Below are 17,425 nucleotides of genomic sequence, written 5' to 3'. Positions count from 1 at the left end.
TGATGATTATATTTGCACACCAAGCTCTGGTTTGTAAGCAGGTTTGAGGAAGCTTAATGCTGATATTTGCCTTGCTTTTACGCAGAAAAAAAAAAAGGGGGTCCAAAATTTATTAGTGTGGGTCATGGTCCAAGTGCCTGTTTTAGAATGAGGTGCTCTGCCTCTGCGAAATCATGAGATTCTCTGTTTTGTGTTTTTTTTTTTTTTTTTTTTTTTTTTTTTTTTTTGCCATAATAGCAGCTAAAATTCATGTTTGTACAATGGAACCTGGGATTCTGGTTCCAAAACTTGGCAAGATCCAGCTTTTATAGCCACCTAGTGTTTCCCCTTTGTCCAGGAAGTATTTCCTGTGTTGGTCTAGCCGGATTTTATTAGGGGGAGGGGAGATGAAGACCTTGCATATTCTCCCTAATCCTATCACACACTAAATCACCTCATTCATACTGACTCCACCAATGCTGCTTTCCCCATTTCCTGAGTTACTTAGCAACAACCATCCCTCCCTTTTCCACTCCCCCGATCCATCCTTTTATTTTTTTCCCTTTGCAATCACGATTTCCAAGCTGTTTAGAAAAATGAGGATGCTCAGCAGCATAGGGCAAGCTTTTCCTTCCAACCTCCCTTTTTATGCCTGCCAAATCCTTCTTGCCTCCAAAACGAAAATCCAGGCTGCCTGCATATGTGTAATCAAAGGTTAAAAAGCACCACGGCTGACACCACGCATGTGTTAATCTGTGCTGCTGCAGCAGAGTGCATCATTTCCACTTTGACCTCGGAGTTAATCTGCATTCAGGCAGAAGCTCCATTGCTTTATTCATTCTTTTTTTTTTTTTTTTCCTTTTTTTCTTTTTTCTTTTTTTCTCTTATTTACTCTTTCTACTGCTGTATTGGATTGTTGCATGTATGTGAGTGGTTCTGTAAATGTGTGCATGTGTATGTGTTTCTCCTTCCCTTGACTGTTTTTATTCCGCGAGTGTTTGTGTATCTGTGGTTTTTCTTTTCTTTTCTTTTCTCCCAATTATATTATTGCCCTAGATCTGGAAGCTGCTGCTTGCTGCCTGAGCTGACGTTTTTTGATTATATCTGCAAAGGGCTTGTGCAGATCTAATTTCTGCCCCCCCCGCATATTAATTCCCGCAGCTGGGCGCAATGTATCATCCCACTGACGGGACCTGGTAGGGAGGGGGGGGAGAACCACTACCAAAAAAAAAATTAAAGAAGGGGACGGATCCATCTGCAACCAAGAGGAAAGGGGAAAAAACAGGGCTGGGGGGGGAGAGAGAAAGAGATGATTCCTCCAAATCCAACAAGCCTGGGGAGCACTGCACTCTTGAATCCTGCATTTTCTCTCAAAATGATGGTGTGGGCACTTGTGTTCCTCTCTCTCATCCAGTGGTAAGATGTGCTTTCTGATTCTGTTTGTTGGGGGGGGGGGGGGGGGCGAGGGGGGGAGGAGGGTTGGGGGTGAAGATGCTGTTTGCAAATTCGCAGAGCTGTAGTGAGAATGCTGGAGGTTTAGATAGTGACATTACATTCATCTATCTCCTAGCAGATGAGATCTTATAATGTTTTATTTCTCTTACAGTTGTGGTTGCTCTGAAACAGACAGGGAGTGTGAGCAGCGGGTGTGTGTGATGGTGGTACATGCCGGGTGTTTCATGGAATTTGGTGCCATATTAATGAAGCCTTCTCCATCTGAATTATTGTTTGCTAGAGTGCATGGAGTTATAATGCAGCTGTGTTTTGTGAGCAGAATGTCCATGCATTCACGCTTGTTTCCACCTAAGCAGCCACATCATGGCCGTGCCTGGGCTTTGGGCTCCGAAGCGTTGTATGTTTGTTCTGTAAGGAGCCAGTGCAAGGATTTAGGACCAAGGACAGGGATGCAGATCTCTGCAAAACCTCCGAAGGCAGGCAGTGAGCTGCTGCCTGCATTTGCTGGTTACTGAGATGCTTTTAATGCTGATGGAACATGCAGTGGGATGTAATAGAGTGTGCAAATCACATAGCCGGTCAGATTAGACAAATATTTACAGTAGCATTTAGCCCCACATGCTTACACGTGTACTGTTTGAAGACAACCTGTGCAAGCATGCTGCATGTGTGTATTGTATACATAAATGTAAAGAGGTAAAAATCTAAATAGCAGAGGAAGAAGGAGTTTATATGTGGATGGGCAGAAAGTGGAGGGGGAGAGTAAGTACTGCTGCAGTGCCAAGCAATATGCTGAACCAGGCATTCTTGCAAAAATTTCTGGACTGTACATTTAACAGTTTAGATGAGCAAGTAGCATTGCGTTGTAAAGTACCTGGTCTTTCAAGTTGTAATAGACTTTTCCTCACAGCTGCACAAGCCGTGTTGACATTTATACACGCTACAGAAGTTAGTACCAACTCCTTTTTCTCTTATTAATGCTGTAGTCATACAGGCTCCTCATTCAGATTTACCTTCTTTCTGCTCCCCTCCTTTTCCTTAGACACTGCCATAAAAAAAAGTGGCTTCATTTTGTTTGCCTTTTTTTTTTTTTTTAAGAAAAAATGAACTTTGTGGCTGCAGATGTAGGATTTTAGTTCCAAGCAAAATAAAAGACAAAAATTACTGGCCAGGGAAATTAAAAGTTGCTGGATTTTACAGTAGCTTTCATCACAAACAAATAACTTTGTGAAGAATTCCCCTAAAATTAAATGTAAAATGGTTGAAAATGGAGTAGAAAGTGAAATAAAACTTAGTGAGCCTACCAGAAGAGAGACCTTGTTGTCAGAAGTAAGACAAGCATAAGGCATGTCTGATTTTGTAAGAATTCTTTATGATTATTATATGAATAGAAAGCAATGGAAAGTGAGCTTTTATTGGATTTCAAGAAAGCAGTTCACCTGAGTAACGCCTAAGGACTTCAGCTGAGGTGACTGTACCTGTGTTTGTATTGCCCTGTGTAATTCTTCCTTCTTTCCCACTGGAAAGTGCTCACTTTACACAGACACAGTCTCCGATTATTTTACCGTAAAACTTCCACTAAAACGATCCCTGATAGTTACTATAATTCACTTTCTTCTTTTCACTCACTTTTCAGCCACAGAATTTTGCCAAAATTATTTCATAAGCTTTAAAAGAAACTCTTCGTAGTAGAAATTGAACTTTTAGCTCAGCAAAAGGTTCTGTTTTCTGTTCATAACCATCTGATACCCAAGATGGTTTCCTCTGACACCTTCCTGACATCATATTTTAAGGAAAAATATAGACAGAGAAGTAATATTAAGGAGCTAAAATTAAAGGGGAAAATTCTCTTTAGTGCTTTACAAAAATATTTTCAATGGGTCAACATGAAAACATGATTTTATTTCTAATAATCAAGACACCTTTCTCCTCCTGTTGTGGAAGAAACCTTAGTGTTAGCTTTGGGAAGTCATGGACCGAGAGAGAGTTAGGAAAGTTGAACTTAGTGTTTATTTATAGCCACAATGAAAACTTTTCTTTCTTAAAAACTCATCAAACACTTCAGACAAAGGGCAATATAATTGTATTATGTGACACTTGTCTTGGACATTGAAATTCTTATAGGGCAATGTAACTGAACACTAACATGTGCTCCATGTTATGCGTGCAAATAAATGTGTTGACAACAGTCAGTACACACAGAAGTTTAACTATTTGCAGAATCTGATCAAAGTAGCTGAACATAAATTGGTTATTAATTTTGTGCAGAGGTTTTTCCCTTTTCAATACAAAAAAAAAGTTATTCTCTGGAGAAATTAGTTGTTTCACAATTGTTGATAGTTCAGAAGATCAGAGAAAGAAGAGGAAAGTTAGAGCACTATTCAGGTATCACTGAAAGCAACAAACCATGATTTGAATCAATTCAGAATAAATGTCACATTATAGCACAGCAGTACATTACCTTTACAGTAATATTATATCATTAGTTTCATCACATTCACACAGTACATCTTTACAACTCTGCACACTAAAGTTTTAGGAAGTGTTTCTTTCAAAATTTCGTAAGTTCCTAACTGTGCTGCAAACACTGCATAAAGTTAAGTTCCCCCATCATCCTATCACTCAAACCAGCGTAACAGCACTGTGCAGCCCATCCTTTTGACTGAAACACTCATGGAAAATGAGTCAAACCAAATTCCAAATGTCTGTGCACCATAATACTGGGTTTGAGACAACATTTTAAAAATGTACATAGAATACTTTAATATTTGCACATATCAATATGGGGTTTAATTGGAAATAATATTTGGTTAAACTTATTGTATACTATATAGGTAATTAATGGATATTACATGCAATAGAGCTCACTTACCAGCAAAGTTCCAGATAGGTTGAAAGCTATACCCTGTGTACTGTTTACATATGGGTTTTATTTGTTATTTTTGTCTAGTCCTTAGCTTTAACAAATTGTCAACAAAAATCACATGAACACAGTGCAGAGTAATGCCCAGATGCTGGGACACTGACTACTTTTTTTTTTTTCCTTGGAAGTGCCCAAGTAGTGGAATGACAATGTTTCTATGCTACAACTAAATAACTAAAATTGAAAACTGTCAAGAATGATCAGGAGAAAAAAAAAAAAAGCACAAGACAATCATTTTAACTCTAAAATACTTTGGTGCATATATGAATAAGTGTATCTTTCTTAGCAAATTACCCAGCATGGAAATAAATAAAATTGTTTTGTTCCTGTAAAGCACTAGCAGTGTCAGCTGGCTTCTTGCACTGTGTGATACATGATATAATAACAATGATTAAAAGGGGCATGAATATCCCTGAGCTGAACAGTCATTTAGAATTACTGTAAAGGTTGCTGACATCAGTTTGGTATCAACCCTGCAGATGTAGTTATTCATACACTAGCTTCCAATTCTTTCATGCAGTGCATAGCACTTCTGTTAAGTCAGAGGTCCTGTGGAAGTCACCTGGAGCATTACTGGAGTATGATGTTGCTCAGCAAGAGACAATTTCTCAACAAGGAATAGTCCCTTGTAAAGAAGCACCACAACAGAAGTTGTGAATCTAAATGCTGTTAAATGACGACTTTATCCATGTCTATGGTACTATGAAATTGCAGATTTAGTGCTGACTGGCCTATATACCACCGTGTGTTTCAGCAGAGCTGAGACTGCATGGACACAGGACCTGCACTCTGCTTGAAAAATTCAGGGGTAGCAAGGAGAGTGAGATTGCCTTTGGGTTTTTCATAGCCATACTGCATTCCTGACTTTTATCAGCTATCAGCTGTAATGGTGGGATACAAACTGATTTAGAGAAGGAATTTGGAACAGCTATGATTCTAATAAAAAGACTGCAAAAAGCAATGATACAAAGCAGACTAGAACATGTAAATAACATTCTCACTATCTAGTAATTTTAATGGAGCATAAAATATTGTAGATATTTTCTCCCTACTTGCAAGTATATAATGGTTTGGAAATGTGTATTAAACCCTTTAATTAACTTCTGTTTTTTGGCTATTCCACTTAACCATAACTTGCATGCTAATATTCATGTATTCCAAATTACTCTGATGAATATGCAAAGTGATATTAGAAAGCCTTTCAAAAAGTTTGAATCCTGGAAAATCTGAGAAGTAAAACTTGTTAATAGTAAATAAATAAATAAACAAACTAGCAACAGCTTTAGAAATGAATCTAATCTTTAATTGTAATATTTACCATGCAATTCATATTATGTGTCTTCTCAGTGGCCATCTAAACCATGTCTTTGGTCATGAATTTAAACTGTTCTAGTTCAGTGCTGATCTGGAAAAAAATACATTGTTGATTTGAATTGTGATCATGTTGTTTTCCTGTTGAGGATATATTTGTTCAGTTGTTATATGTCAAGAAACTCTGTAACATTGTCCAAAAATTTAAAAGGAAAGAAGATTGACAGGAGTGAATGTATGAAGGCAAAGGAAGTACATATCTGGTCACAGGAAACTCATTGCAGGTCTCCATCCCACTATGCTTAAATACTTTTGTACCTCAGTAATGACCACCACTTGCTCCAGAAAAGAACTGAATCATGACTTAAAAGCATGAGTTATTAGAAGATTAGATAACATGTAAGTAATCTCCAAAGAAGAGGCAGCTTAAGGACCCAGGTCCAGACCTCCAAATGGCACTTTCCTGCAACATGGAGATGCACTAACCCATTTTAAGTTAGCTTAGCACCCTGTACCTTTCCCTTGTTTTGTTCAGCCACTCTAACTATAAAACTTTTATACATTCACAGATACAAACTTTGTATTAAAGTAATAGTTCATTAGTTCTTTGAAAACATGCAACAAAATACCTAGAGTGTAGTGGTTGTCGGCATCATCAATGCGATCTGAACTGCTGCTTTACAAACTACTGCACCTGCAGCCCCACTCAGTCTTGTACAGAACAGGTAGGTTATGTCAGAATGACAGGGGAGAGTACGATGCTAGCTGAGGGCTCACTTAATATGGATTTGGGCTTGTTATACACACACACACAAAGATTGACGTAGAGATGTTAGAAGTGAAGCTGTTTTTAGTTTTGATGCTTCATAGCTTATCTAGTGTTGTACTTTCCTTATGGACATTTATTGCACTATAAATTCCCTTTGACACAGATGGTAAGGTTTGATTTTGCATTTTCCTTGTGATGTCTACTGAGAAATCAACACCCTATCCTACAGCTAATGCTGAACATCTCTGCAGTCTTAGAAATCTCCTCATATCATGGACCCAGTTTAATCTTCTCACTAACGCTTGACCAAATGAAGTCAGTCTCTTGCTGAGAGAAAAGCCAGGACCTACAGAGTATGAATTCTTATAGGTAATGTGTTTAGAGCTAAGAACTGAGAAATAGCCCAAAGTTAAATTGTAACTCCAGAAGAATCTTCAAGAAGTGTTTCTTACACTGTTTAGTGCTTTTACTCTGCAGAAAGCTCTCAACCTACATTCCAGCTAATTGATTTACAATAGCTGTGTTTGTTGTTGTTGTTTGTTTGTCTTCCAGGGTGAAATTCATTCTGTATTGAAGATCAGCTTAAACGTAACATTCCATTTCAGCCAACAAACTATAGCATACATTGATCTTAAGTCTCACATAGGTTTTGTCCTGACCCTCTGGATATAAATGATATTCTCTGTTGAAGAGCATAGCTTGTTTTCTTGTTCTGCACAAGAGCTAGGGAGACTTTGAGGCAGTAAAAGACCAAGATGCATGTATATTTATCTCTTTTTAGAATAGATGTAACAACTGATGATAGAAATAGATACCCAAGTAACTTTACTGCAAGTAGAGAGATGCTTCTGGGCGCAAAGGTGGAGGATGTTTATTTAGAAAAAGTAACATCCATTTCATAATGAATTAAAAGACTAAATTCCTGCAGAAAGTAACAGGAAAGAACCACAAATTGAAGGAAAAAGAAATCCATTGCCATAGTCAGATAACTATTATTATTATGAGGTAAGGAAGAGCCTATTTCAAGAGACTAACTGAGCCTAACTGAGACTAAAACTAAACTTGTTGAGCACTAATGAATTTAGGGAATATGATTAACCATAGTGAATATATCCATAGCATGAAGAAAAGAAAAAAAAAAATAGGTGAAAAGGTGAAGAGCTATTTTAGCTGAAGGATACAAGTGATATGAAAAAGGAACAGCTTAAATGGTCCATTCTAAATTCACTGATTTTAGACTTTAGACTCAACATGATTAGTGACTTCTAATGACTTAAAACTTAATGTACATATTACATTCCTTCATTTGATTCTGGATTATAGCCCATATCATTATAATGCTAACAAAAAGCAGGCCATGAGAGTCTGAATCCTCCAAGCATATACACCTAGAGGGGCATATTATCTTTACAGGTATTTAGGTGAGCTCCTGACTCCGAAGAGCTCCAGTGCAGTCAGTAAGAGCTTTGTTGTTGTTTGAATTGAGTCCATCTTTTCTTCTGTTATGTCTAGAAGTAACCTGCAATTTTGACCCTTCCAATTAAGAGGAAATTAAGGTTTGCTATAAGCCAGGAGGTGGAGAAAATATCATTTAATTTTATCTTTGGAAACAAGAAAATAATATTTACTTTTAAATTTGTCATATGGTTAGAAATTAATTTATAACAGAATGTGTAATCACCTACTTCAATGTGAGAAATTTATATAAAAACTATCATTTTTTCCATCTTCCTTCATAGAAGAGTTGGAAGAGGGACATAGTGGGTACATATTTTCACAAGTCCCAGCACCTGCCAGCTTCCTGAGACAAACTGAGGTAAAAGCGGGCTGAAGGTGGTAGATCGAAGAAAGCTATTGAGGGTGAAAATCGTCGAGTGTGATTCTGGGTTATTTGTACAGTTGTGCCAGGAAATTAATATGTGAGTCTCATCAGACTGAATATTGGGTATTCAGTCTGACACACAGTGATATCCTCTTATTTATATAACTGGATAATATTTTTAACACAACTACTCTCAAAAAAGGGAAGCTTTAATGCTGCTGAAAGCCATCAGGAGAAATAATTCAGTGACTGCATAAGCAGAAATTTAGCAAACACCTTCCCATATAAATGACTACTTCAACAGCATAGTGCATTTTCATGTGATGTCCTAAGCAACCAGAAGGAAGTTCACTACAGAAGCATTATTTGTTTTCTCTTATAAAGCGCCCGAATAAATTATCATCAGCTGTGTGAAAATTTAAGGAAAGTTTACCTTTCTAGCCAGTGAGGTAACTGCAGAGCCTAAAGTTTTACACAGGTTCAAAACCAAGAAGAGTACATCAAGGAGCACTGAACTCAGTGACAAGATTTCGTTACAGGAAATCTCCAGCTGCATGTTTCTGGAAGCAGAGATTTTACCAGAAAAGCATTGCTATATTCTTGCCCCAATCTTTTGCTCTTAGTTTCTGCTATTGGCATGTCAAATGCAAAAGACCTGGCATGATATATAGCTGATCGGACCCAGAATAATCATTAGTTTAACCTCTTATATCTCCAAAGCAATGGCAGGTAGTAGAACTTCATTAATTTATACAAGAATCCCAATGCAACAAATGGTTATCTTTAAGAAAGAAATTCACTTAAGTGTAAGTCATATTTTCTTATCTACAGGCTCAGTTATATTTTTTCGGATTTAGTTGAAGGACATTTTCACACATAATCAGTAATGTACAACACAATGTGTAGGCCTAACTGTGAAATCTGGCCATTGTATATGAAACTAAATATTGCTCTTACAAGAAATAACTCATCTGTTCACAGACAGACAGCAAAACATTAAAGAAAAAGCACTTTTACACAACCTAAACCAACATATACAGATTATTACCATAAATAAAACATCAATATATGGAAAGAAAAGTGTCTGAAAGGAATGAAGGCTAACAATGAGCCTTTGAAGGAATGGAACGAGAAGATATCTACTTTTTGTGCTTGCATTAGCTTATTCCAAATGATGCAGGTAATCATGTATGAAATTGTATTTTTCACTGAATGCCATCTTGGACTTTGGTGTGAAACCTTGAGATGAAAGTCTAGCTGTTCTCTGAGCCATTTATCATCTTAAATTGTTTGAACTCTCCTTTTTTTTTTTTTAACAGAAAAATAGTTATGGTTCTATAGACTGATGAGAAATGTGTTTTAAAAAGGTTCTCATGCATATCCAGAATAACTCTCTGACAGAATTCCCTGGAAAACACTGGGTGACATCAGAAAATGTTTTCCTTCAATAATGATTCAGTGCTGTATTGTGTAACACAAATAGCATGTTCTGGTCAGATGAAGCTTTCGTTAATCTGTAGTAAGATATCTTCAGATAGAAACAGAAATCTGCCTGCTGCAACAGATTGAGGATTACCTACTGAATTGCACTTTCACTTAATTCATCCTGTAAAAAAATGTCTCATTTTTCAAGAGAAGGGGGAAAAAGAGATAGAAAGAGGGAGAAAGGTAAAAACAGTTAACAATTAATATTAATGAGGTAATGTTTGTTAGAAAACCGTATTAAACTAATCAATATACTATTCAATATGTTATTAGGTGCACTTCTGGCACTCAATGATCCATGCGTATGGTTGGTAAAGACAGAGGAAGCTACCAAACCAGTCTAAATTACACTCATATCAGTCAGTTATGAGATTGGTCACTTAGTCATTTCTCGAACAACCTGTAAAAGAGAGGTATAGGACATCCTCTGCTTTTTTTGCACTGATGAAGGCACAAAAGACCTCACACAGTAGATTAACAGTTAAAAGACTTCAATTGGGTATATAGCAAATAGTGATGGAGTCAAGGGAGCACAGTTAATTAAGGTTCATTAGGTTCATAAAGGTCGATCATCTTTCCTCTTTTGATATCCTGATTTCTGCTTTTATACGCCAAAGAGCCATTCTACCTAAATTAAGGCACTCAAACTGCCTCCATGTGCAGAAAGGTAATCCTCTGACCAAAATAAGCAAATAAATAAAAATCAATAATATAGGTCTATATGCAGGTCATTGGCTCATACTGATCTGTAGTAAAGACCAATATTTTCAAAACAGCTGAGAAACCATTGCCCCAATAGATACCACACTAAAGGCAAACAAACAGACAGATGTCAGTGAATGAAGAATACCACCAAATAATTGATATACAATTCAATTTACAGTCAGCTTGAATCTCTGTAGATGAATCTCTGATAGCTCTTAGAGGGACTTCCTACTGAGAATAAAGGCTTTAGCTATCAGCCCAGAAAGACTGTTGTGAATAGGAAGCAGAACTGAAGGATATATGGAAATGAAGGCTGGAATTAGACTGTGTTTTGAACATACTGACAAGAAGACTGGCATTACTGCAGATAGGAAACCAGCGCAAGGACTCAGAAGGGTGAGTTATTATGATCAAATTAACAGACAAAATGCAGGGCAACCTTCTCTATTAAGTGAAATTAGGCTGTGTATACCTTTATTAAGTATATGTTAGAGGGAAGGGAGCGTGCCGCTGTGGAATAAGAACAAATGAGAAAGTTGATGGTAGCTCACATTTATGCAGGAAAAGGAGAAAGATGCAAAGCAAATCCATTACCACAGTAAGCAACTTTGGCTGAAGAAGTGGTGATGTGATAAGAGGGTTTGGAAGATATGAGGCATGTTGTCTGTGTAATAATATTTACATTGCCAGGAACTGTCTTAGTAGGTAAACCTGAAGACTGAAATGACACCTTTTTGCTTCCATATAAATAACTGAAATGATGCATTTTGGTCCTACAGCCAGTGAGGCTTGTGAACCCAAATCTCTTTGTGTACTACGCTTTCGTTTCATAAATTAGTAAAGGAATCACCATTTTCTTGGAAGGGGAGGATTTGGAAGAGGGGAAGTTTGCCAGTAGTAAAATGCTTTGAGGATTGTCCTTAGAGGATAATCACAAATACTGTTGCTCTTTTATTGAGCCAAAATAATTAACTAATGCCAAAGAGTGCATTACAGTAAATAAACCTATACTGATATTTGTAAACTCTTTGGGGCAAAGACAATTAGCATTACATCATTAATATTTTTTTTCATTTTCTCTCCCTGGTTTCTATAGTAAAAGCTCAAAAACCTTACTAAGCTGCTTTAAAGACTTAAAGTATGTGCTTAAAATGACTTAAAACCTTACTAAATCTCTAATGCAGCACATGGGATTAAGTCACCACAAATCTTTAGGAGCAAATTCTTAACTTCCAGGTCCAGCATAACTAATCAGGATCTGAGCACAATTTTTAAGAGGCCACAATTAGCAACGTGAAAATATTCTTCTCTTCCACTGATTATCATGATGCAGATCCACAATTCTGCCTCCTTGATGTCAAAACATTTGTAAGGCTAAGATACTTCTATTTCCCACAGTAAGGACAGCGTTCCTTTTGTCTTTCAACATGGCAATGTGCTCTAGGTGGTCCTGCTCAGCAGAGGAGTTGGACTAGATGATCTTCAGAGGTCCCTTCCAACCTCAGCCATGCTGTGATTCTATGGTGCCATGCCCTCTAGAGAGATTTAGTTTCTCAATAATAAAATGAAGCATTTCCGAGTTACTATTGCTGTTTATATCCAACCACTTTTAACCCTTTACTCTCTCTCCATAATGGTTACTTTTATGAGTTCCAGAATTTACTACTCTATCTAGGGATTATATGTGTGAAAACAAACCCTATATGGATATGATTTTAAAAGGGAATAGGAATAATTTTAGCCTTACAGATTTCAAAAAGTGGATTTTATTTTATGTTTTGCAAAAAAATTATTCATTGGCCAGAAACCAAGAATTGTAGCTCACATGAGAACTTTGAAAATGCTCTGAGTGTATGAAGAGCTTCAGAGAGTATTAGAACAGAAAATAATTTGCAGCTTTAATTACAACATTTGTTAAGGAAGGAAAAAAAGAAAGGAAACCTACTATATCTTTAAAATCAATTCTTCTGTTATGGTACCCAAAGCAGTATTTCTTTATTCTCACTGTAGCAGATTAGCAGCAGAGGTGATTAAATTCACTGCAATATGTATTCAGATTAAAGAATGAGAAACACTTGTTATCTGCAATTGTTACCTGCACACACAATGCTCTGAGCTCCTCAATAAAACAGTATCAAAAAGATTTAATGAAAGAAATTGAAGCTTAATAATCAAATTATGTTCAATCATAAATAGTACATATATTAAATAGGACTTCTTATTTTAGTTTACCTGCAAAAACTCTAAAGAGCACGTGAAGAATGTATTCTTTTAAGGGAGATGTTGTGTCTGCCAATGACACCTCAGGAAACAGTGGCTGTTACCTATGTTTTTCTGGACATGGTTTTCTGGACAAGAACCAGAATACTAAGCAGGGTGTAGAGCATAATCCCAGAAAATCTGACAGAGATATATAAAAATGCCAACGTTGCCAGTTAAGTGTATTCCAGTTATGTCTCCTGGAAAACTTTAAGTCTTGGAACAGCACCTGTTCTTCATTTAACAAAATATTTTGAGGTGTATTTGCCAAATTCCCTAGGAATTCAGGAGAACAAACTGCATGTAAAAGTCTTGTTTTGCTGGCTTCCAGTGAAATTTCTTCTCAATACCCTACAAGATATTCTGCATAAATCCATAGTTCATAAAAAGCTGTTGGAACTTTAGCAAGTAAAAGTGAATGTGAATTTAGCATTGTGGAAAATATGCTATAATTAGTAAAACATCTCCATCCCTCCTTAGCTTCTGCTTATGTTCTGGTAATTTTAGGGATTTCCCCTCTTTCCAAGTTTTCAGGTCTCCATCCTCACCTGATGGTCCCATCTGGCTTCTGCTCAAGCCTATTTCCTGTTTTTAAATAGATCTTGATCGTGCAGTTTGAAAAGTACACACATGATCTCTGAAGCACCATCGTGTTGTCAGGTGTTCTACATTTTTTACTGAAGAGCCTTCTCTGCACCCGTAGAAAATGGGTTCTGAAACCCATCTGCATCTTACTCTTGGATAATATGATGCTTGTGCTGATACCCTAATTATCTCCATGGACCTAGCTTCAGTGCTCACAAATAGTACGTCACCCATAAGTGTCACCATTTGTATCTGCTGCTCTTAAATGGAGACCCCACAACTGGGAATGGACTAGTTTAAAATGAGCCAGCAAAATCAGATGATAGCAGATGACAGCAGCTGCCTTTCACTGCTAGGTTTTGCATCTGTTCAGTTTTAAAACTTATCGCTGTCATGGCCACAGTGAACGCTCCATAGGGCTCTCAGAAAGAACCAGGGAAAGCTGCTTGGGTGCTAGAACTTGTGGCCTTGAACATATGGATGTTTGGGTTTATGTGTGAAAAATGCTCTGCAGCACATTTAGTGGATCTTTTGATTTAGCCACAATACAGAGCTACAGTGAAGACAAAAAAAATATATATCCTCTTACATAATCTTTCAAACTGAAGAATACATTTTCACTTCTGTAGGTCTTTCTCTACTTAGCATCATTCTCTGCGGTATCTTCTGCACTCCGTACCTTTCTATTGCTAAAAATATTCTGAAAGTCTATTTACCTGAAATTTACCGTACATCTCTGAGACCTTAATGTGTTTTTATATCCTATAGGAATTTCAGAAATATATCAGTAATAGTTATACCCTATCATCTTTGTTCCCAACACAGTTTTTCCTAGGTATGTTTTTGGAATATTGTCATGGTTACATCTACTGCTATTTCTGACCCTCATAGCCAGTTCCACACATTAATCAAACTCACTCAGACAACTTTCTTAGCTTCTGCTCATACTCAGTTATCGTTCCAATTCCTGCCCTGTTTTTGAATTATGAGGCATCTATCTTTCCCTATGCCTATTTTCTACCTTTAAAATAAGCTCCTAGCAGCTTTCCCTTTAAAAAAAATTCTTTTTTACAAAAAGAGACTTCCTTGATCATAATCAGTGCAATGACAATTTATAAAATAAAATCCTACTGTATTGATGACAGGGAGTGAAAAAAGGTGTATCAAAATATTTCTGGAAAAAAAAAGAAAAAGAAAGAAAGAAAAGTCTGTGAAGTATATGTTTGTATGTGTGTAAAATAGAAATTTCTCCTATTTTCCTGGTGTTTTGACTAGCGATAATAGTCACATTTAAACATAAGGGATGGGAAGATAGGCTTTGCAATGATCATTATGCCCAGCCCACTCAAATGTCAAAAACTTGAGAGGTAGGTAAAATTTGCATATTATGTGCCTTACATTTTGTTTGTTGGAGACTGATAGAAGAAATGAGAAGAAAGAAATAAGACAACAGCTGAGTGAACCCATAATCAGTTTCTTCTCATTAAAATAAAGTTGCTGAGTCATCTTATTATTATTAGTTATCATCAACAGTTCAGCATTTTTTTCAGAAAAAAATGAAGTTCTTGCATAACAAGTTGAATATAATTGATAGCAAGATTTTCCTTCAATGTAACAGATATCCAAAGTACATGTTTTACATCTTTTTCTGTACCCTGGCATTGCTAACAACAGGCCGTAGAGCCACAGAGTGGGACAAATGTGGTTTCAAGGTAATAAAAAGAATCGTGAAATAGTATTTAACAAGGTCAACTTATATAGTAAGCTTGGATATAATGTGGAGCTGCAGACCAGTGAAGGAAGAATAAAGACTTAAAAGCATGTCAGCAAAGAGAGAAAAATGATGCCAAGTGGATCTTGGGGTGAGAAGGAAGAAACTATCAACATGACCATCCTTCCAGCAAAAGATGCCAGATGGTGGCAACTCACTGTAAGACCTCACCACCACCGTTACGAAACCACCAACCTCAGGAGCAGGGAAAGGGTGAGCCTAACATCAGGAAGAGGCATAGAAACTAAAAACTGGGTATATAACAACTTTAACTGTATCGTTATTATTGAAACTTTTTCTGCAAAAACATATTCTTTCTCTACATAATTACATCTGGACTACGAACAATTCTTGTCAGACTGTTCAGATTCCTATTATAATCACAATAAATTCTTGGCTTGCTATGTAAGGTGTGTTTCCTTTTTGCCCACAAACAAGATTTTGAGCACAACAGAATGACGATTCCCATGCCCATGGAGTCTGGATACTTTGATGACTCTAGTGAATATTCATTCTTTCACATTACAGCTTTAAAGGACCTTTAATGAAAGTGAGACTGCCTCAGATAGCCTTAGATTCTTTCTTCATTTCTTCAGTGTCAGGGTGAGATCACCAGGACAGTCTCCAGAAAGTTTCACCTTCAGAAGTGCTCTGTTGTTTAAGTGGAGGAACAACTGTTCTAATCCCTTGAACTAAATGTCTTTCCTTGCACTTGGTTTGAGTTTGTCCAAAAGACAAATCACTAAGGGATTCTTTGTATCTTCGCTGGGAACTGCAGCCCTGCAGAAATGAAACTTGGGTTCATAATAATTTTTTACTGTGCAAAGAGGGAAAGGAATTCTGCACAGCTGTATATGTGTCAGATCCTGCTCAATGAAACCTGGCTGCTCTGAAAATTCTCTGAAAACCAGTCCCTGCCATAATAGCTACAAGCTTGAACATGAGAGTCCAGAGACTTTCTTTTTTCCTCTGTTCGTGACTCTGTTTGCTCACAGTCACCAATAGAAAATTAGTTTACATCTCTCACTGCTGCAGATCTGTACTGATAATCGCTCTCTTCTGACATATACTGAAGCTTGATCTGTGAATGCTTGTGGACATGATTTTCTTCTGTAAAGTGATTTAAAACTGGAAGGGCTTAAGAAACAACATTTTTACAAGTTTCTCTTCTTTAATATTTCATTGAAAAATTTATGTGAAAAATATATGAAGAATGTATCAGGTCTTCACTGCAAAATAGCATTGGACATCATATACAATGGGAAAAGGTTACGTTTCTCTTCTCACATGGCACTGGAAACTGAAGTTTTTTGTTGCCTTCAGTGATGGGAAGAAACATAACCAGCCATCCCCTCTGAGTGGGACAGATCATTTCTTGTTTATTAATAAGAGACTGAAATATAGTTCTAACCATATTATAGGATTACACTCTGACCCCCCCCCTCCCCTTTTTTTTTGGCGGGGGGGTGGAGGGGTGTGAGTGTAAAAATTTATTCCTAGGGAGTTCCAGCTCCAACACGAAGGAAAAGATTTGTAAAATCAGGTGCTACTCTACAGGGACAGGGCCAAAGGTTATATGTACCTGTCTAGGTGCATATGACAGCAGAAGTGCTAACAATCCTTATCCAGAAGCAAGGATGTTCATACATTCTACAAAATTAAAGAGACTCTGACTTGAGCCATCCTGATGGACTTTCCTTGGTGGCTGGTTCTATTGGAATTTCATAACAAAACCAATATAGTCCATTTTATTGAAATGAATGCATTCCATAGGGAAAAAATCAGGCACACTTGTTGACTATTCTTCTATGCAGATGACATAAAGACATTAGCTTGTTACTTACATTCTTAATGTATCACACATCTAACCTGTGATCAGGACTAAACTCCACATCCACCCCTGCACAGTCTGTTTTATGAGTATGAGTGCAAACAGAGTCTTGCATGATATAAGCTGGTTTAAGTGGGATTGCATGGGTTACTACTGGTTACCGTGCATTAAAAATGAAGTGAAATCAAAAGCATTGTTAAAAAATAAAAGTTTAATATTCATTATTTGCTTATACTCATTTTGTGAATGAGTTAGCTTCATGATGAGTTAATTAAAGAGCTGTGTATCAAGCAACTACTTGCTGTTCATTCAGCTCGCTCTTCAAGACACATTTTCTATCTGACAAACATGTCTGTAATGATACTTCCATGATCTTAAAGAAGCAAGAAATGAGAATATACTCAGAATGAATAAATAAACCCATATTGTTTTTAAATTTATTGTTGCCTGGCTCCCCAATCATTCTAAGGTTATCTGACACACCTGACGTACCAAAGATATGGGCTATAACATGGCTGTTAAGAGCAATG

The 17,425-nt window shown here is 36.9% G+C and overlaps 1 protein-coding gene across 2 annotated transcripts in view; it reads left to right on the top strand.

Annotated features, from left to right (window-relative positions):
• The first annotated feature begins 536 nt into the window (after nt 1-536).
• GABRG2 (gamma-aminobutyric acid type A receptor subunit gamma2) overlaps nt 537-17,425 on the top strand; it is a 74,147-nt gene continuing 57,258 nt past the window's right edge. The window contains exon 1 of one of the 2 annotated variants that reach the window (XM_040573362.1): nt 537-1,395. In XM_040573362.1, the coding sequence (XP_040429296.1) occupies nt 1,289-1,395 (107 nt within the window). In that variant the 5' untranslated portion in view covers nt 537-1,288. The remainder of the gene's footprint in view (nt 1,396-17,425) is intronic. The other variant, XM_040573361.1, reaches the window with a different exon arrangement.

The sequence above is a fragment of the Cygnus olor genome, chromosome 14 (genome assembly GCF_009769625.2).
Source record: "Cygnus olor isolate bCygOlo1 chromosome 14, bCygOlo1.pri.v2, whole genome shotgun sequence".
Taxonomy (NCBI): Eukaryota; Metazoa; Chordata; class Aves; order Anseriformes; family Anatidae; genus Cygnus; species Cygnus olor.
Note: the sequence above shows the minus strand (reverse complement) of the source record. Positions and strands in the feature narration are given on the sequence as shown.